Below are 20,970 nucleotides of genomic sequence, written 5' to 3' on the forward strand. Positions count from 1 at the left end.
GGCCTCATTCAGTGGGTTAAGGATCTGGCATTGCCGTGCCCTGTAGGTTGCAGATGAGGCTTGGATCCCGCATTGCTGTGACTGTGATGTAAGCTAGCAGCTGCAGCTCTGATTCTGTTCCTAGATTGGGAACTTCCATATGCTTCGGGTGTGGCCCTAAAAAGAAGAAGAAGAAAAAAAAAAAAGATTAGGCAACTTTGAGAAATCTCAAAATGGCCTGAGTGACTCCCTCAGCACAGGGAAGATAGATGTCATCCCACAGAGTGATGGCTTTATGACACTGAGGTTAAAGTGGATAACTCCTAGGATCCTTCTAATCCTGTTTCCGTGTTGTCACAACATAAATGACATAACAAAATTGAGTAAACCTGAGCCAGGGGCAAAATTCACTAGCCTTTTTGGTAAAGGGTAGCAGTATGGCTTTGAAAGCACTTGTCAGCACCCTCGTGTGGCACTGTATGGTAATTCCACTTAAGCAGTAAAGAACACAGTACTATTACTTTACACAGCTTAACAACCCTAACAATAATAACTAATATGTTGAGTGCTTATTATGGCCAGGCGCTGTGCTGGCTGCTTTCCAAACATTATTTCACTTAACCCACAACAACCCTACAAGGAAAGTATTATTACCTTCAGTTTACACGTGAGGAGACTGAGGCACAGAGAGACAAAGTGACCTGCCCAAGGACACTGAACTTACAGACTAGAGACTGAGGCCAGACTCAAACTCAGGTCTCTGGAATCCCTAAGGCCACACAGTGGTCATTAATTACAGTTTTTCAGAGACCTCCCCCTTTGCATTGGCTTCAAGGATCCTGCAGGAGACCATGGATAAAAGCCCCCTGGGAACGTGAGATGAAGATGATGTGCTTGGCAAATAACGGAAGTGACACACCTACTCATGTATCCCTTGGTTTCTTGGTCCAGCTAACCTTCAGACACCATTTCCTCCATGCCAGGCACTATGGTAAGCATTTTACACAACTGGACCCATTCTAGTCCTTCCTCCTAGCATCTCCGTGGGGTAGACATTGTCATTATCCACAGTACACAGAGGAGGAAGCTGAGGCAAAGAGAGGTGAGGCAACTTGCCCAAGGCCACACGGCTGGTGGGTGGAGAGCTGGGATGTGAATCCAAACAGTCTGGCTCTGGAGTCCCAACCTCTAGAGATGCTCCAAAATATTTAGAACACAAAGAGGGAGACAGGCTAACGTTTTTTTTTTTTGGGGGGGGGGTAATTAAAACTTTCAAAAGCCTACAAGCATCTGGACAAAACTGGAAAAAGCCTATAAGTGCAACAGTCACGCAAATTTTCATGAACTAAGGAAAAAAATGTGCCTGGAGTAAAATAAATCAAAGCCTCTGGCATTTGTTCAGAGCCAGTGCCTGGCATGTGGTGTTATATAAATGCTTGTTCGTTAAGTAACAAATGAAAATCAGGCTGCTTGAGGAGAATGTAAAACAGCCCTGCAAGGCCTTTTTTGGGTTCTGTGTATCCAATATGGATCAGTGTGGGTCTTTCTGGGGCATTTCAAGCCCTATGTTCAGGGCCAGAAGAAGTCTGATGACTCACTCACCTTGCTCTGCAAGACGAGGATTTGCTGAGCCCGACCCCTCCAGGAGCCAGGAGAGGACAGGAGCTGCTGGATGTTCACATCTTCCCCAACCTCACTGGTCAAAACCTGAAAAAGGTGGGGCCTTCAGTGTGGTTGGGAGAGAGGGCCCCACCAGAGCCCTAAAACTGCTGTATGTGCAGAGGCAGTGTAGGGTGTGTGGGCCTCTCAGAGGGCCCAGCCTCCACTTTGCATAACCTTCCCCCCAGTCTCAAAGGCTAGTTGACCGCGCGCCAAGAGCCGCTCTCCCTGGAAAAGCAGTAAACCCATCATCCCCAGCACTTCTTAGCGATGTTTGAGAGCAGACGAGGAACTGCTGACAATGCCCAGGTGGGGCCCCTTGGTCTTGACACATTCTGAGATGAGTGAACCACAAAGTTGACCAAAACCTGCTTCCTTAATTTGTTCACCTGTCACCCAGAACTGAGATCATTCTGAATGGCTACAGAGAGGGCATCATCACAAGGTCTTGCCCTCTGTACAGAGCAACAGACAAGGGGCCATGTCTGAGTGCAGCAAGGAGCGTGGTACCGAATGCCACTTGGGGATGTCTGATTTGAGAGCACCCCAGATTTTAGCTATTGGAAGGAGGTGTTCAGGCCCCACCTTGAGACTTTGAGGTGGAAACAACATGCCCCAGCTTGTGCCCTGGGCCCCTCTGCAGCCTGTCACGGAAACCCAATCTAGCGAACCAAGTCTCTGGTGCTTGTTTCCACAATAGAACTCTGTTTTGGAAATCTTGGCCAGTCTGAGTGGTTCCAGCAGGGAAGACAAATGCCAGAGAATTCACTATGTAAATAAAAATAAATAATGAACCAGCTGGGCCTGCGTCCCAAGTCTGAGTATTTTCCTTTGTAAAGGGGCCTTTAACACACAAACAACCTTTCCATTTTCTAATATTACAGCAGAGGGCAGGAGGAGGTCTTGGTAGGCTTCTAAGTCCAAGGTGGCTTATTAAGGAGACACCCAGCATTTTGTGGGGTGCACATAGCACAGGGAAGGCTTAAGGGGCTCTCCAGGGTGAACAGCACTGTCCTCCTTGGTCTAGGGTTGGGCAGGTACCACAAGGGCCATTATGCAGGGCCCTGCAGCATAGGGCCCTGCAACCCCACTCACCAAGTAGGTCTGTTTCAGGGACTGGTGGAAGGAAGTTACTGGATCTGGAGCCTGACCCAGAACAAGCAGCACAATGTTCACAGGGCCAAGCTCTTGAATGGAAGCCACTGTCCCAGCCATACCCTTCCTAGCCCCAGCCCCAGACACACAAGAGGACCTGCACCCTGGGCCATATGGAAATACCTTCTGGGCTATCCGGAGCTCCTGCTTCACAGCCTGGATCTGGTTGCGGAGGTCACTCATCTTCAGGTTTGTAGCCGCCAGCCTGTCCTGCAAGACCTTCACCTCTGGGCTCTCCGGCTGGTTGGGAAAGACAGGAGAGAGAGGGGTCACTTGAAGTCTAAATAGTTGTAATAAGCATGGCCTCTGTTTATCCAAGTATGAGCAGATACCACGCTAAGTGCTCAATAAGGAGCAACTCATTTCATCCTCACAACCCCTGTGAGGCAGGTTCTGTTGTCAGCCCATTTCAGATACAAAGCAGAGACTGGTGAGGGTGAGCCCCTTGGGTCAGGAAAGAGGTAGCATGGATGTGGATTCCAGCAGCCCAACTCTGGGGGCTGAGCCCTGTGCTCTAAGAGTTGTACACACGTGGATGCATGTGGTGGCCACAGACAGGGAGCATCTGGAGGAGGCTGTGGCTCCACACCTCCCAGATGCTTCCAGGGTGTGGACTCTCTCCTGTGCCCAGAGACAGGCATCACAGCAAATCCATCTTCACTCAGAATAAGGAGAGAGCCAATTTGTTTACAGAGGGCAACCCTAGCTTGACAGGAAGGCCACGACCATCCTCTCCTAGGATCATCACACCGGGATTTGGGGTCCCTTTCCTAGCAATGAGCTCACTGCACAGAATAAGGAGCCAGTTTAATTCCCAAATACTCCATTTTTGTGGCTTGAAGAACTGCAGCAACCATGAAAACTTTACCTGCTGGAATTCTTATCAATGTCTTTTTTTAAAAAATAATGTTTCACTTAAACTATTTTGATGAGATGTTTCTCAAAGGCGCTCCCCATTTCCGTCTTCAGCAGAAGTTCCTGAGACTCATAGAACTTTAACATTAAAGGGACTTCAAGGTCAGTCTACTCAAACCCTTTCTATAAGTGATGAAAATAAGGTCCAGAGAAAGGAAATAACATGCCCTCAGGCATGCTGCTGGTTGGGGTGACAGAATTGGAATTAGAATTCCCTCCCTTCCACTGGCCAATTCTCCCAGTTTAAGCTGTTGTGGATACCTGGGCATTATGGCAACAGGAATATTGGTTTGTGGGATGAGTGTCCCATTAGGCATTGACATAAGACCATCTGCTTCTGTCCCAACGGACTAGGAGGATTGGACTTCTGGGAAGCAGGCTGGATACAGCAGTGACTTTCTGAACTTTCCTTGGTAGGCACAAGCAAGACCTGTGAATGCCAGTGTGAAAGACAGCTCCCAGGAGACCACAGAGACTCTGGCAGCCCTGCTGAAAACCCCTGGTCAAGGAAACTAAACTTGCACACTCGGTCCAGAAAGCCTGGACTCATCTGGTTTTCTCATCAGGAAATGGATACTTCCCTGTTCTGCTTCCTCACAGCACCACCAAGAGGCTAAATAGAGTAACCAATGTGAGCAGAATTTGCAAATGGAGAACTTATGTCAAACACAGATGCCTTTTTTTTTCGTCTATTTCATATGGCTGCCTGCTATCCCTTCTTACTGCTCATGGGGGCCTGACCTTTCCCCTCCTAAGGTGCTGCTTTGAATCTTCCCCGGGCTGGGAAACGACAGCCCCTGACTGTCAGATCTTTGGTGCCATGGACCCGCTGGCCCAATGGGTGATTCCGTGGGACTGTGAGAGCTTATGAGCATCCCACGTGTCTGCTGCTACCATGCTCAGAGCAGGGAAAGGGCACACTTATTGGACCTGGACCTGAAACCCAGGCAGTGACACCCCTCTCCAAGCTTTGTTTTCTCATCTGTGAAATGCAGGTATGTTATACCAGCCTCTGGGGTACTTGTGAGTGTCGATGAGATAATGCATATGAAGGTTGCTCTCTGGGGCAGATCCTGATAGAAGGAAGTGCCAGGAGGCCTAGCCTAGCTTGGGAGGGCAGCTGGCAAAGGGCTGAGGGCCAATGGTGTTCTGATGAAGGCATCACACCCTCTGCTCCGCCAGACCCCAGTCCTCCATTTCCCAGGCAGCTGGACCAACCCTACCTCCAAAACATTTCAGAGTTGTTTCTTCCCAGGGTGAGATTCCACAGGCTTTGTGGGGGACTCGAGCATGGGGACAGCCCTCCCCAACCCTGAGCTGTTTTCTCTGAGGGAATAACTAAAAAACCATTATTGGGGAGCAGATAGTATCAAGGCCACTCACACCGCTGCCTCCTGAAGCCCCACATGGAGGGAAGGTGAATTGGGCCCTACTCTGGCATCTGCTTGGAGCTCTGGGCTGGAATGTGGAGTGAGCCTGTGGGCTCTGGAGTGTGGCCAGGGGTTGGGTCACCCTTATCGGCCTAAGGAAGGGGACATTGCTATTGTTCTCCCTCTGATCAGAAGATGCCTGGGAAGACACATGATCCTGAGGAATGGAGACTACAGCATACCACCTACTCCTCTGCCAGAAATCTCTCAGGCTCCTCGCAGCCACAGAATGAGGTTGAAACTCCTGCTTCCTCTACCATTAAACCTCCCTCCACAGGCGACCCTCACCCCAGCTCTGTTTGGCTTACGTTCCTCTTTTCCCCTTTATGGGCCCTGGGCTGCAGCCAAACATTATCCAACTGACGCCCAACTTGCAAATCGAAAAGGAATAGTGATGCTTCCCTGCTCTGAGCTTGCTCTGCATCTGCTGGAAGGGCTACCCCTATCTTCTTCTCCAACAAGGCTGCCTTAGGAAGCCTTTGTTTATCTTACGTCCTGGCTGCCTCAGGTGGACCGTGTGCTCCCTCTGGAAACTCAGAGCCTGGAGGCTCTCTCTGGATACCCTCTTCCCCTCCTTCCTTCAGTATGGCCACTCATGTCCCCTCTTGGACCCTGCTGTGGACAGCGGCCCTGCCCAATTCTCTGTGTCACAGGGCTCAGAAAATCCTGGCAGGCTCAAGAAGTCACTGAACAAGCAGTTTCCATCCAGGGCAGCACCAGTCAGAGACACAGATAAACCAGAGGCAGCTCAGCAGTGTACCTTGGAGCTGGGAAAGGCCCTAAAGGAGACTCAATCTAGCCCCTGCCGAGGGCAGAGTCCTGCCATTGCCTCCCCTGCAAAGAAACAGGCCTACACAAGCGTAGCCTTCGGGAGACACGTTCACCCCTGGAACTTGAGTGGCCCATCACTATACACCAGGGACTGAATTCTCCAGACAGGCAGGAGGCAGCTTGACCCTGAGTTGTGGGCAACAAGGAAGGTGGGGTGGGAAAAGAGCACTGAACCGGGAGTCCTGAGGTTTGGATCCTGTATCACCAACTGGTCTGCCTTCTTCTTCTTCTTCTTTTTTTTTTTTTTTTTGGTCTTTTTAGGGCTGCACCCATGGCATATGAAATTTCCCAGGCTAGGGGTTGAATCAGAGCTGCAGCTGCCAGCCTACGCCATAGCCACAACAGCATGGGATCCCAGCTGTGTCTGCGACCTACACCACAGCTCATGGCAATGCCAGATCATTAACCCACTGAGCAAGGCTAGGGATTGAACCTGCCTCAGGATATTCTCATGGATACTAGTCAGGTTTGTTACCGCTAAGCCATGAGAGGAACGCCCTGGCTTGGCTTCTTGCGAAAACCCCTAGGGAGGCCTCCTGTGATGTTTTTGAGACTCTGAGTTATTCACTGTCTGGCTTGGGCTCTGTGTCCCTCCCTGGTAGTCCAGTGGGTCAGACTGCCTTCCTTTCATGGGGCTGCAATTCCCATGCTCTAGTTTCATGGACACTTGCTGGTTTAGTAAAATGGAATCTTGGCAACAGCTCCCATTCCCAATAGTCACTTTAAGTGTAGATTTGGAGTTCCACAAAGGGAAGACTTCTCACAGTATTGACTGCCCCCCCAACACCAGGGTTCCATTGAGCAGCAGAGAGCTCCCCGGGATAAGGCAGAGGCTAGATGTCTCCCCAAAGAGGATGCTATAATGGACATCCTTTACAGCTGTGCTGAGAGCAGGAGGCCAGTTGGACTAGGCCTTCCCTCCTGGTACTGAAATTCTAGGAGTCCAGGGTCCTCAGGCCCCTCCTGACTGCCCTCTCTGGGGGCTGAATCAGAGTCAGACCCTCACCCACCTCCATGAGGGCTTTCCTGGCCTCAGACCAGGGATTTGGTCAGTGCTCCATGATGGCTACTGTGAGGATACTGCAGTGGTGGCACTGGCTCAGCAATGGGGTAGAGGTGGACCCCAGACAGAGGCACCTACATTCCCAGGGAAGAAGCGAGGCCCAGGCTCATGGCTGCCTTACATACTCCCACTTACAGAAGAGAATTCATACCAAGATTCTGTCTCCCATCTGGGCCCTCAGAGGCTTGGTTCCTGCGTCGGTGGCCCCCTTGGCTGGCAATCTGGCAAGGGCCATCTGCAGCTGAAAAAGCAAACCTGGTACTTAATGTTTAATTCTGCTCAGCAATTGTGGCACCTGAGTGAAGTGCTCTGGTGCTGCCGTTGAGCGTGTGGTCACTAATCTCAGTGGTCTGTCCCTTCAGCTCACTTTAAGGACTATTAGTGGAAGAACTCTCCTTTGTAAGCCGCTCTGCGATGGGAAAGGGTTTACTTGTTGGCTCCAATCCCCAGTCACAGAGTAGATCAGCTCTACGATTCATGAACAGCTTAATAAATAACAATCCTGCAGCCACGGTCTGCATCTAACAATAGTCTGGGAGATGGAGAGGAAAGGAATTGTGGACTTGATGTTACAGGTGAGGAGATAGCGTCAGAGACCCTGAGAAACCTGCTATGGCCTGGGGCCAAGCCAACAGACTATTTAACGGCTCCCTAACTGTCCTTCACACAAAGACCACCCTGGTCTAACAAAGCTGGGTGTGACCAGCTCTCCTACCTCTCTGACCTCATCTTGCTCCACTCTTGGCCACACTGGTCCCCTTTCAGGCCTTTATCCGTATTCAGGGCCTTTGCACCTGCTGGGCCCTCTGCATGGAGGGCCCTCCCCAACCCCTCCAAGTCTGGCCCCTTCTCATCTTCCAGGGACCCATGGTGCATGCCACCCCACCAAGGGCCCTCCATGTTGGTCTATCTCCAGAAAGGCAAGGACTAGGCCTATTTTGCTCCCCACAGTGTCCCCAGGGCTTGGCACAGAGCCTGAGATGGTTTTCAAAAAATATGTTATAGAATAAAGAAGCTTTAATTCAATGCCAAGTTTAATGACTGAGGAAGATTTTGGAAAGCAGCAGAACTGGATTTGAAATCCAGCATGACCACATGCTGTGTGACTTAAGAAAGCCTCTTAACCTCTGCCAGCCTCAGCTCCTCCAGCCACATAAGGAGAAGCTGTGTAGGTTCATTCTAGCTCCTGAGGGATGGTGAACTGCCAGGGCTACGCCCTTGCTTGACTGGAGGGATTTGTGATTAGCTGTAGAAGGGGAGGGACATCAGAAAGAGGAAGGTGTACAAAGTCAGATGAACTGGTAGAATGCTTCTGGCTCTAGCTTCAAATTAGCACGGATCCCTGTTAATTTATTCAACAATGTCTTTCTTGTGCTAACCACCTGCTGGGTACTGTTCTAAGCATTTTACAGTGTTAGATCATTTAATCCTCAGAAAACATTGGGGTGAGTGCCATTATTACTGCCATGTGACAGGTGAAGAAAACTGAGGCACAGAGAGTTTATAACTGGTTCAAAGTCACAACGCAAGTCAGTGGTGGAGCTGAGATCCACACTCAGGTGGTCAGGCTCCAGGCCTGCCTCCTCCCCACTAGGGGGGGCTGCCTCTCCACTGCCTGCATCCTCCTTGCTTCCTGACACTTTCCCCTCTCAGGTTATGACAGAGACCCGGAGAGATTCACTGCAAACACTGATCCACAAGCCCTTGGGAAGGACCCAGCGCATCTAAGTTTGTTCCCTCTCTGGAGGAGTGGTGTGGGGTACGGGGAGTCCCAGGGGCCCTGGTCCCTCACCTCCTGCTCTAGCTCCTGGATGCGGTTGCTCAGCTGCCTCACTCTGGTCTTCGCGCCCTCTGACTCTGCCATCAGCACCCGGTTCTTTTTGGACAGCTCAACAATTTTGGTGGCGATCACATCTCCAGCTGCACCAGCTGTCCCTAAAATGAGGGAAAACAATGAGATCAATTAAAAACAGAGGCCACACATCAAACAGGCTTGCTGCTGCTGGCCAGGACCAGGCAGTGATTTGAGCAACTAGGAGTAGTTGTCCTCACCACCCTGTGTCTGCAAGAGGATGAGGACACATCAGGAGAAAGGGTTCTCGGGGAAGGAAACCAAACCTGGAAGTACACATGGTAAGTTCTCTGGTTATGTTTTCCTCCCAGGACTCAAAAGCATTACAAATCCCAGAATCAGACATCAGAAAGAGGTCTAAGAGAAGCCCTCTCTAGTCCAAAGGGCAGGAAGTAGGGCTCAGAGGGAATGGGGAAAATCCTCTTTTTCCTTTTTCTTTTCTTTTTCTTTCTTTCTTTTTTTTTTTTTTTTTTTTTTTTTGTGTGTGTGTGTGTGTGGTCTTTTTAGAGCTGCACCCATGGCATATGGAAGTTCCCAGGCTAGGGGCTGAAACAGAGCTATAGCTGCCGGCCTACACCACAGTCACAGCAACGTGGGATCTGAGCCACGTCTGTGACCTACACCACAGCTCATGGCAACACCGATCCTTAACCCACTGAGCAAGGCCAGGGGTCTAACCCACATCCTCACAGATACTAGTCGGTTTCATTAACCACTGAGCCATGATGGGAACTCCGAAAATCCTCTTTTTTTCTTATTCTCTCCCAACTCTGTCTCTAGACAAGCTCCAATCTTGAAGCTGCAACCACATAATAATAGAGGCAGCAGTGAATGGGCAAACTTAGAAATGCTAAAATGTTTGTGTAAATAGACTCTTTTTGCCTTAAGTTCTTTAAAATATGTATAATGGTTGAAAGCAAAAATAATAGCATTGTCTGATAGGATTTTTGATCTATACAGATATAATACATATAAAAGCTATAATATAAGGGGGGAGGGTAAAGGGACCTATACGGTGGTAAAGTTTCTTCATTCCATTTGAAGTGGTAAAATGTGAATTCTTCTTCTTCTTCTTTTTTTGGGGGGGGGGGGGTCTTTTTAGGGCCGCACCCACGGCATATGGAGGTTCCCAGGCTAGGGGTCCAACTGGAGCTGTAGCCACCTCCTACACCACAGCTCACGGCAATGCTGGATCCTTAACCCACTGAGAGGCCAGGGATCAAACCTGTGTCCTTATGGATGCTAGTCAGGTTGGTTAACCGCTGAGCCACAACGGGAACTCTGGTAAAATGTCCATTCTATGCAGGCCTTGAATAGGTATGTATATTGTAACCACTAATGCAGTCATTAAAAAATTATATGAAGAAATATAAAAAACTCAATTAAACTAAAGCAAACACTAAAAATCCAGCCAAAGGAAAACCATTCTATCAGCTCTCAGCGGCCTGTCACTGTGGCCTGGTTTAAAAACATGAACTGGGCCAGTCAGACCTTTCTCTTCAAAACATGAAGCTGGACATCAGAAATGGGGACTTCAGAGTAAGGAATGGATTTAAGAGGTCCTGGGGGAGACTCAGGGTTGGCATTCAGATGAGGCCATGAGCAAACTGGCAGGGGCAGCAGGAGACAGAGGACCTGGGGCAAGCTGGGGAAGAAGGAGTAGCCCACAGGCCCAGTCCCCAGGACTCCATTGGGTGGGGAGGCATCTCCTGTGCTCCCTCTGGAGCCCATCAGGTTCTCAACAGCCTTGCAAAAACTGCCTCTTCACATCTGAATCCTGAGCCAGGTTGAGTGTTGCCTTCTCTTCTGTTTTAGACAGAAAAAGGCCAAAGAGTGGAGGGAAGCACAAGAGGCTACCAGGGGCCTTTAAGATACAGAATTCCCCTTCCTTTTTAATTCAGCATTAGTCCTCTGGGTGCACCCACCCTTAAAGGGATTTACTATCAAAGGCAGAGAGGAACGCTGTGGCAGATGCCAAATGAGCCCTGTTGCCCTTTGTGATTGGTGACATTGACTTTGTGGTTTATTAGTCAGCTACCTGGGAATTACTCAATGGGCATATGTGGAACAGAGGCCAATCAGGGCCAAGGTCCCCACCAGATCTTCAAGGCCGCAGTTTAGGTCATAACCACAGAGTCAGTGCAATGTCCAGCTCATACCCACAGGGCTGAGGTCATCCCCAGACCCACAAAGCCAAGGTTCCTAACAAACCCATGGGGTCAAGGTCTCTAGCAACAGAGCCAAGGTCCAACTTGGACCTGAAGGGCCAAGGTCCACTCTAGACACTGCTGGTCTCAGGACATTCCCCCCACCCCTCGAAGAGCTAACTTCCCCGTCTTATCCACCCTTCCAGAACAGGAACAGCAAGTGGTATAGAGTAAACGCCTACTTCTACTGGGATTTTTTTCACATTCGTGATACAGCGTTTGAGCCAGAGCATCAAGATAGAATGGATGCCACTGGCCCACCAGGCCTGCAGCAAGCATCATGGAGAACTGTTGCCATGAGTCTCAGCTGGGTCACCCACACTGCCTGGAATACCTGCCTGCTGCCCCTGCTGTTCTTGTGCTCCCATTACCTGGCGTGCTGACCTACCTGGCTTGCTCCATTCCTCTACTCTCTCCCTCAATTCCAGGGCTCATATAGACAAGCCTGACCACAGCTGACCCTTGGCACTCTTTCTTGAGTACTGCCCTTTGGAACCTACTGTGTGTCCTGCCCCATAGGTTCTATAGCTGCTGAGCCAATTGACCAGGACTTCAGGACAGGGACTATCACAACAGGTGGCACTACCTGTGAAGGCGAATCTGTCCTCTTCTATCTTTTTTTTGAGGTGTTTGATTTCAAAATCCCTCTCCTTTAGCAGCTTATACAATCGCCCGTTCTCATCCACTGTTTCCCTGAGTTGATCCCGCAGCTGTTGGATCTCATCTTCAAGCACCCTGAAAGGCAAAGACAGAATCACAGGGAACCATGGGCAGTGGGCAGGCCTCCATGGCCCAGGTTTGTTGTGTGTGTTTGGGCACTAGGTGGATGAGAATTGGTCTGTACAAAATAGGAACGAGAAATTAAGGAAATCTCAATGACCAGATTTTTAATTTACTGTTCTCAAAACTGATGATAAGGACACACATGCAAGTGAAAGGAGAAAGAAGTTTTGAATAACATGGTTTACTACAGATTCAACAGAGCTATATGAAACACCCACTCAGAGAATTCATACTTCTTTCCAGCATCCATGGAACATACATAAAAATGTACTACAATATAGGCTTCAAAGGCAACCTTAGCAAATTCCAAATAATGGACATCATATAGACCATTTTCTTCAATGGCAATTGACTAAAATTAGAAATCAATACCAAGGAGTTCCCTGGTGGCACAGTGGGTTAAGGATCCACAGTTGTCACTGCTGTGGCTTGAGTTCAATTCCTGGCCCAGGAACTTGTGCATGCTGTGAGTGTGGTCAAAAGGAAAGAAAATAAATCAATACTAAAAAAAGAGTTGAGGTAAAATAAAAAAAAAAACCAAATCCATCATATGCTTGGAACTTAAAAAAAAAAAAACAAAACCCACAAATTATTTATTGGTTAAAAAGAAATCATAGTGTGTGTTATGAAGCATTTAAAACAGATTGACTATAGAAGCTATGAATAGCTTGTGAATAGCAGCTAAAGTGATAATTAGAAGGAAATTTATAGTTTCTGGGTTTTTTTTTTGTCTTTTTGCCTTTTCTAGGGCTGCACCCGCGGCATATGGAGGTTCCCAGGCTAGGGATCGAAACAGAGCTGTAGCTACCGGCCTACACCAGAGCCACAGCAACTCGGGATCCGAGCCGCACCTGCGACCTACACCACAGCTCATGGCAACGCCGGATCCTTAACCCACTGAGCAAGGCCAGGGACCAAACCCGCAACCTCACGGTTCCTAGTCGGATTCGTTAACCACTGCGCCACAACGGGAACTCCAAAATTTATAGTTTTAATTGCATATACATACCAGAAGACCAAAATAAAATTTTCTAAGCCTTGAGACCGGGAATCTAGGTCTCAGGCAAATCCAATAGGAAATCAGAACAGGTGGTTAGTTTTGTATGTTACATGTTGTCTTGCAAGGCTTTTTTCAGAACTTCAAAACATGAGAAACATGTGACTGATGGGTTTGTGATCACTTCTACTGTTAGGCACAGAACCAGCTCTCTAGGGACAGTTTCTCAGGAAGTAAATAAGTTATAGGTAAGAGTAATTATTAGCTAACAGCTATTATTAATATTGGAATTATTACTCTACCAATGGCTCAAGTCTCCACAAATTCCACTTTCTCTAACTTGAGGAAAGGTCATTTGGAAATAGGTCTGGGGTTAACTCTGAGCTAATATTTAGGAGCTATATGAATTTTTTCAATTATTGAGAAATCTTCATTTTTTCCTAATTAGCATTTTTCAGTAGAACATTTTGCAAATCAAGAAGCAAAAAAAAAAAAAAAATAGAATGTGCAGATGGAGAAAATATACTCTGGGTAAAACCAGAAGCAAAAAGATAGCTCAACAACTGCTATGATTTTTTTAGCAACATGACTAGCAAATAGTTCTGTATCAATGTAGACACCCGCTTCTAATAAGCAATAGAAATCAATATGCATCTATGTGACACTGTTACATTTAGAGCAAAATGAGAAGATTCTAGACTCTTTTCAACCTTTTCACCAACTGTATAAAAGCAAGGAATCCATCAAATTTTTCTTCTTTTATGTGTCTTTTTGTGTCAGGAAAAGGAAACTTGGTGCAAAAGAATAGCCCCAGATGAAATTTGAAGCGGTGGTCATCTATGAATCATCAGAGCCAGCCAACGAGCTCCTCAAACATAAATATGTAGTTTTCATAAAAGACTACATAAGAACATTCAAGTGAATAAAGTATACCTTGATGAGTCTCAAAATTTCCATTTGACTTTAAATGTTTTTTGAAAACATTTTACATCAAATTATGTCCACTGGCACACAAACCTTCTATCAGATGCAAGTCTTCAGTAATAATTTCTGTGTCAAACCTCTGTGTCTCAGCTGATAAACACACATCTACTCAACCTGACTGTCCAAGTGTAAGCAGTCATTCTCTCCCACCTTCCCTACCTTCTTGCAGCACTCTTGGGGGAGTTCAAGCTGGCATTTACCTCTGTTCAAAGCTGGTTTTTGAGTTCTGCTCCCCGGCTTGGAGGACGCTGAGGCCATCAGAGATCTCCAGGGGCTCTTTCTGGTCATTGACTCTGCTTTGGAGGCTCAGTTCTTTTTCCTTCCGTTTCTCCATCTGCTTCTGTAACCTTCTGTGCTGCATCTCCTGCATGGCCCTGAACTGGAGCCGCAAGGTGTCCTGGGAACCTTCATTCTCTGCCATCTTGCCCTCGGAGCAGGAAAGGAAGCCTGGGCTGAAGCAAGGCCTCCACCGCCCAGGTTTGTTGTATGTGTCTGGGCACCAGGTGGTAATGAGAATTGGTCTGCACAAAATAGGAATGAGAAATTAAGGAAATCTCAGTGACCAGATTTTTTTTTTTTTTTTTTTAGTCTTTTTAGGACCACACCTACAGCATATGGAAGTTCCCAGGCTAGGGGTCTAATCAGAGCTGTAGCTGCCAGCCTACACCACAGCCACAGCAATTCGGGATCCAAGCTGCAGCTGAGACCTACACCACAGCTCACAGCAATGCCGGATCCTTAACCCACTGAGCGAGGCCAGGGATTCAACCTACATCCTCATGGATACTAATCGGGTTTGTTAACCACTGAGGCATGACAGGAACTCCAGTGACCAGATTTTTAACACACTGTTCTCAAGACTGAATGATTAAGGACACACACACAAGTGAGAGTGTAGCCTGACTAAAGCCCCCAAGCCAGCAGTTTCCTGCTTAGCTTTGCATGTGTCCACATGGAAACTTGGAAGACCCACCCTCATTTCAGATCTCCTAAAAGCCAAAGCTGAGCTGAGCTAAGAATCCCCCCCACCCATGGTGCCTGAATGTGCCACATGTCCTTGAATGGCATCAGATTATTCCCCATCACTCAGATTCAACGGTTGACTCTTTCCTGTCCCTAAAAGCAGTGGGTCTCAAATCTGGCTGCACATTACTATCTCCTAGGAGCTCCTAAATTATAACAATACGGAGGCACGTCCATGGACGAATTAAATCTCAGTTTCTAGGAATGGGAGCTCAGACATCATTATTGTTTTTAATCTAAGATATAATTTTAAATTGAATCATAATTTACATATAGTGAATAAGTCTGAGTGTAAAGCTTAATCAGTCTTTACATTTGTATGCACCCCTGTGGTGACCGACCACTCAGGTCACACCCGCAGTATATGGAAGTTCCCAGGCTAGGGGTCTAATCAGAGCTACAGCTGCCAGCTTACGCCACAGCCACAGCAAGGGCGGAATCTGGGTCGCATCCAAGACCTACACCACAGCTCAGGGCAACACTGGATCCCCAACCCACTGAGGGAGGCCAGGGATCCAACCTGCATCCTCATGGATTCTAGTTGGATTTGTTTCTGCTGCGCCATGAAAGGAATTCCTAGAACAGGCTATCTCCTTCCCCCTTCACTCAGTCATCCCCCATATACTGACCTCGGCCTTTTTTTTTTTTTTTTGTCTTTTTGTCTTTTTGCCTTTTCTAGGGCCATTCCTGTGGCATATGGAGGTTCTCAGGCTAGAGGTCTAATCGGAGCCGCCAGCCTACACCAGAGCCACAGCAACGCGGGATCGAGCTGTGTCTGTGAACACCACAGCTCACGGCAACACCGGATCCTTACTTAACCCACTGAGGGAGGCCCGGGTTGAACCTGTGTCCTCATGGTTCCTAGTCGGATTCGTTAACCACTGCGCCGCGACGGGAAGTCCTGACCTCTGCCTTTAGAGGTGAGTTTTATGTGTCTTCTTTGTAATCAGCTCTATTGAAGTATAATTTACATACAAGAAAATACACCAATTTTATGTGTGCAGATGAGTTTTGACAAATAACATACACCTATGTAAAACACCACTATCAGCGTGATAGAACATTTTTACCATATCAAAAATTTCTTTTGTGCCCCTTTGTGCTCATTCCCCCTGCTAGTCCCCATCCTAGGCAAATTCTGATATGCTTTTTTTTTCATGACAGTTTTGCCTTTTCTAAAATTTTATAGTCAGCCCTTCATATCCATGGGTTCCACATCCACAGATTCAATCAAACCGAGTAAAAAATATCCCCTGCAAAAAAAAAAACAAAAACAAAAAATTCCAGAAAGTTCCAAAATGCAAAACTTGAATTTACCACATGCTGGCAACTATTTATGTAGAGTTTACATTGTATTTACAACTATTTACATAGCATTCACATTGCATTAGGTATAATAAGTTACATTAAGATATTTAAAGTATATGGGAGGATGTGTGTAGGTTATGTGCAAATATAGCACCATTTTATACAATGGACTTTAGCATCCATGGGTTTTGTTATCCACAGAGATCCTAGAAGCAATACCCCTCAGGTACAGAGGTATAGCTGTAACTAGAGTCATACAGTCATACAAGTCCAACAATAGGTAGACTTTTGTGTTGTTTTGTTTGCTTAGTACTGCCTTTTAGAGATTCATCCATGTTGTTGCATGTATCATTAGTTCATTCCTTTTTATTGCTGGGAACTATTCCATTGTATAGAAACAGCACAATTTGTTCACACATTCCCCTGTTACTAGACACCTAAAATGTTTCATTATGAATATTCATACACAAGAAAATATTTCTGTGAATGTATTTTTTATTTCAATTGAATAAATACCTAAAAGTGGACATGCCAAATCTTATGGTAAATTTATGTTTAACTTTTTAAGAAACTGCTATATTTCCCCAGAGTGGCTATAGCTTTTTACATTCTGACCAGCAATGTATGAGAGTTTCAGATGCTCCACATCCTTGCCAACATTTAGTATGATCTATCTAAATTTTAATCTTTCTGCTGGGTATGTAATGCTATCTCAATGTGGTTTAATTTGCATTTCTCTGATGACAAATATTTCCCTGATGACAAATATTGAACAACTTTTCATATGTGTATTGGCCATTTGCATACCTTCTAACATGTCTATTCACATTTTTTACCCATTTTTAAAATATGTTTTATTATTGAGTGGTCAGAGTTCCTTTCTGATCATCCATTCTGGATGTTTTGTATATTTTTGAATTTCACATGAATAGAATATTTAATAGAGCATGGACACAGGAATTTCTAAATGATCCCCACATGATTTTAAAATTAGCTGGTGTTAAGCATCCTTCCCTTAAAACGAACTAAAGTCACATTGTCTACCCACCATCCAGTTAGTCAAAAATCTTGCTTCTCCATAAATGTCTTCAAATCTGTCTTCATATTTCTATTCCCACTGATACCACTCTCTTTATCATACTTATGGCCACCCCAACTTCAAATCATTGAAACTGAAGGTGATTTTGTAGACCCTCAAAGTGCAGGAACTCCTGGACCCCTCTGCTGAATGTGCCACAGCCACAGCCAGGTACCACAGGGTGTACCAAAAGACGGGAAACCCAGTAACTTAACTATCAGCTTCAATGTTGTAAATTCTGGCAAATCAGACTTTTTCTGTAAAGGGCAAGATAGTAAGTATTTTAGGCTTTGAGGGCCCTATGGTTTCTGTTGCAACTACTGTGCTTTGCCATTGTAGCAGAAGGCAGCCAAAGACTATGTAAATGAGTAGGTATGGCTGTGTCCCAATACAATTTTATTGTAGAAGCAGACAGTGAGCTGGATTTGGACTGTAGTTTAGATTGCTGACCCAATTTAGAGATCTTTCATATGAAAAGGTGTTTAGAGATTTAATAGAACTCTACTGAGCCTATTATTTGAAAATGTAACTAATACAGTTTAAAATTTACCCTGTGATTCCTTATTTTATTGTAAGAAGGCACAACCATATACTTTGTTTTCCAAACTATGTGACTTTGGAGAGTGAAAGGAAGAGCTATTAACAATTGTTTTGGCTCAATAGCAAGTCAGGAGGGCAACTTGGGAGGCTGTCACCAGCAGGTAAGGCAGAGGTCCCCATGCCTGTTGCACACTAGAACCACCCTGGGAGCTTTCCCTGCTTTCATCTTCTAAACTCCCTCTCCTCTGCCCTGGTTTATTTTTCTCCATCACACTTTTCACCATCTGACCTACAGCATATTTTACCTATTTATGATCAGTCTTCCCCCAATAGCATGAGAGCACACATCTGAATCTGTTTTGTCCATGGTTGTATCACAAACCTGTAACAGTACTTGGCACATGGTAGGTGCTCAGTAAATGCCTCTGGAACAAATAAATGAATTTGACTTTCCTTAGCCTAACCATCCTTGGTAATCAGTTGCTGTATCAGTGAACAGGCTATTCACAATTAATTGTAACAAATGCTTAACATAGTCTCCTAAAATGTCTCTCCTTTACATTTGTGCCTTCTAGCTGTGATGCTCTGGAGCACCAGGGTTGTGTTACTTGCATTGGACTTAAGTAGTAGGAAGCGAGATACAGAGAGTTTCAAGAGTTAAGGCTGAATAGAACCTCTGACATGTAAAGGGTTAAGAAGTTGTCACTCTCATCCTCACAAGAAAAAAGCTGAACAAACGAAAAATTAACAACTGTAAATCAGTGGAACTTAGATCCATCAGAGAATTGAGGTCACAGGGCAAACTGCTTCCCTTAAAACTGGAGAGACAGGTGAATACAGAGAATCACAGTTTATGGGGAACAGAAGCCTGCAGCTAGAACCAGAATTAGTAGGAAGAGTTTAAAGTGTAATTGATGAAATGTTGGAGGCTCAGTATGGACAAGCTTAAGCGTTTAAAACTCCAAGGGATCCAATCCTAGGGGGGCCCATTGCTTTCATCAATTTTATCTCTAGAAGCCTTACCAGATTCTCACTGTGAAAATCAGAGGAATATCCCCTCCTGTTTCTGGGCAGTGGGAGAGGAAAAGTAACCCTTATAGATTGGAAAGGAAAGCTGTAAACTGTATGATTCCAACCATATGACAGTCTAGAAAAGGCAAAACTGTAAAATGATCAATGGTTGCCAGAGGCTGGGAAGAGGGAAGGAGGAAGGGACAGTGGAACACAGGGAGTTTAGGGCAGTGAAACCATTCTGTGTGATACTTTAGTGGTGGACACCTGACATTACGCAAAACCCATAGAACTGTACAATACAAAAAGTGAACCCTACTGTAAACTGTGGACTTTTAAAGTTAATATATAGTATTATCAATAACAAATGTATCACGACAATGCAAGCTGCTCATCATGGAGGAAAGAGAGAACTCTATTTTCTGTTCAGTGTTTCTGAAAATCTAAAACTGCTCTAAAAAATGAAGTCCTATCAATTAATTTTTTTTTTTTTAAGTTAAGGCTAAGCCTACAGGGAAGGAACTCACAGCTCAGGAAGGATTTAGAGCCATGGGATGAGGAGAGTACCACCTACCCACCTCTCTGGTACCTTCGGCGAAACAAATATCCCTGAGGCAGTTAAATGCTTAGGGAACCAGGACTGGTGAAGAAGAGCTGAGGGGACTTCCAGGCAAGAAACTTCCTTATCCTCATCAGCCTATTCTTTTCCCTTTCCCTCTTCCTTTCTCTGCCCGCTTCCTTCCCTTCTTTCCTCCTCCCTCGCCCCTCTTTTCACTGTTTTTGTCGAGTATTTTCAGCAACAGCCTAGGGTACTGGGGGTGGAGAAGAGCCGCTGAGAGGCCTACTGGTGCGCCCTCTACAGTGCAGGACAAGCTGCTCGACTGCCTGCCGGGCCAGCATCAGTGCAGGGGGGACTCCGTTCTCCAAGTGCCTGTCCTGTGCGGTCTGGCCCTGGGGTTGGGAGATGGGGGTAGGGATGCCGCCTAGTGGAGTACTTCAGCGCCACCTTCAGTGTGGTGCAGGAGGGCTCCATAGCAGAGACCAGGAGGGGGCGCTGGTCAGGCAGACCTGTTATTCTAACTATGCCACCTTTGTGACTCTGGGCAGGTGACTCACCCTCGGCGCCTCACAAACCCCTGTACCGCGCGGCACACGAATGTCTGCCTGGAGACGGAAGGAGGCTGTGCATGAAGATTCACAGAACGAATGAAGGCGAGTCCTCTCCCTGCGTTCTCGCTCTGCGCCCAGCAGGCAGTGAGTATCCGGCCCGCAGCAGCGCGCTCGGCCTCCAGCCAGCTTCTCTGGCTCCAGCCCGGGCCCTTCTGCACTTTCCCTTGCACTTACAGCGGTCACTCCGCTGCTCCTTTCTGTGATTGCAGCAGCTTTGTCGCCTCTTCTAGACGCCTTCTAGCGCTACCCTGGCAACCGTCACCAGGGAAACCAGCCACGCCGCTGCGTGACGTCATCACGAGTCTACGGCGGCCGAGAGGGCACACGGGATTCGGAAAGGGTTAGAGGTGCGGGTGATCCCGGTTTGGCGGTAATTGAATGGGCGCGGTGGTACTTGAAAGAGGACGTCTTGTGTCTGAGACTTTATTTTTTTTTTTATAATTTTTTTATTTTCCCACTGTACAGCAAGGGGATCAGGTTATCCTTACATGTATACATTACAATTACATTTTTTCCCCCACCATTTGTTCTGTTGCAACATGAGTATCTAGACAAAGTTCTCAATGCTATTCAGCAGGACCTCCTTGTAAATCTATTCTAAGTTGTGTTTGTGTCTGAGACTTTAAAGTTGGCCCAGGGGGAAAAATGTAATTGTAATGTATACATGTAAGGATAACCTGACCCCCTTGCTGTACAGTGGGAAAAAAATAATAATAAATAATTAAAAAATAAAAAATAAAGTTGGCCCAGTAGTTCGCTTCTGGAATGTGTTTTAAAATTTTGTGGGCCAAACGTTCTGCGCAGAGATGTTCATCCCGCAGTCCCGAGGGGGAATTAAATAATTAAATAATAATAATTATTTATTTAATAATAATACTAATTATTTATTTAATTAAACAATAATAATCCCACCATGAAATTTGATGTAGCCATTCGGACTGTCTTGGAAAATATAGAACAGTGTGGGGAAGAGGTTATTTTGCAA

At 46.4% G+C, this 20,970-nt stretch overlaps 1 protein-coding gene and 1 long non-coding RNA gene across 5 annotated transcripts in view; one reads left to right on the forward strand and one right to left on the reverse strand.

The window, feature by feature from the left end:
• CCDC13 (coiled-coil domain containing 13) overlaps positions 1–20,235 on the reverse strand; it is a 44,616-nt gene extending 24,381 nt beyond the window's left edge. For 2 of the 4 annotated variants that reach the window (XM_047771092.1, XM_047771111.1), the window contains exons 1-7: positions 19,932–20,234; positions 14,056–14,376; positions 11,678–11,826; positions 8,825–8,967; positions 7,184–7,273; positions 2,917–3,033; positions 1,582–1,686 (exon numbers count right to left, since the gene is read on the reverse strand). In XM_047771092.1, coding sequence (XP_047627048.1) covers positions 1,582–1,686; positions 2,917–3,033; positions 7,184–7,273; positions 8,825–8,967; positions 11,678–11,826; positions 14,056–14,276 — 825 coding nt within the window. In that variant the 5' untranslated portion in view covers positions 14,277–14,376; positions 19,932–20,234. Of the gene's footprint in view, positions 1–1,581; positions 1,687–2,916; positions 3,034–7,183; positions 7,274–8,824; positions 8,968–11,677; positions 11,827–14,055; positions 14,377–19,931 lie in introns of all 4 variants that reach the window. The other 2 variants (XM_047771099.1, XM_047771108.1) reach the window with 2 other exon arrangements.
• LOC125122620 (uncharacterized) lies at positions 155–5,579 on the forward strand. Its single transcript, XR_007133866.1, has 3 exons — positions 155–970; positions 2,752–2,982; positions 4,126–5,579. It is a non-coding gene; the product is annotated as an uncharacterized LOC125122620 (long non-coding RNA).
• Positions 20,236–20,970: the final 735 nt, after the last annotated feature.

This window comes from Phacochoerus africanus, chromosome 1 (genome assembly GCF_016906955.1).
Source record: "Phacochoerus africanus isolate WHEZ1 chromosome 1, ROS_Pafr_v1, whole genome shotgun sequence".
Lineage (NCBI taxonomy): Eukaryota > Metazoa > Chordata > Mammalia > Artiodactyla > Suidae > Phacochoerus > Phacochoerus africanus.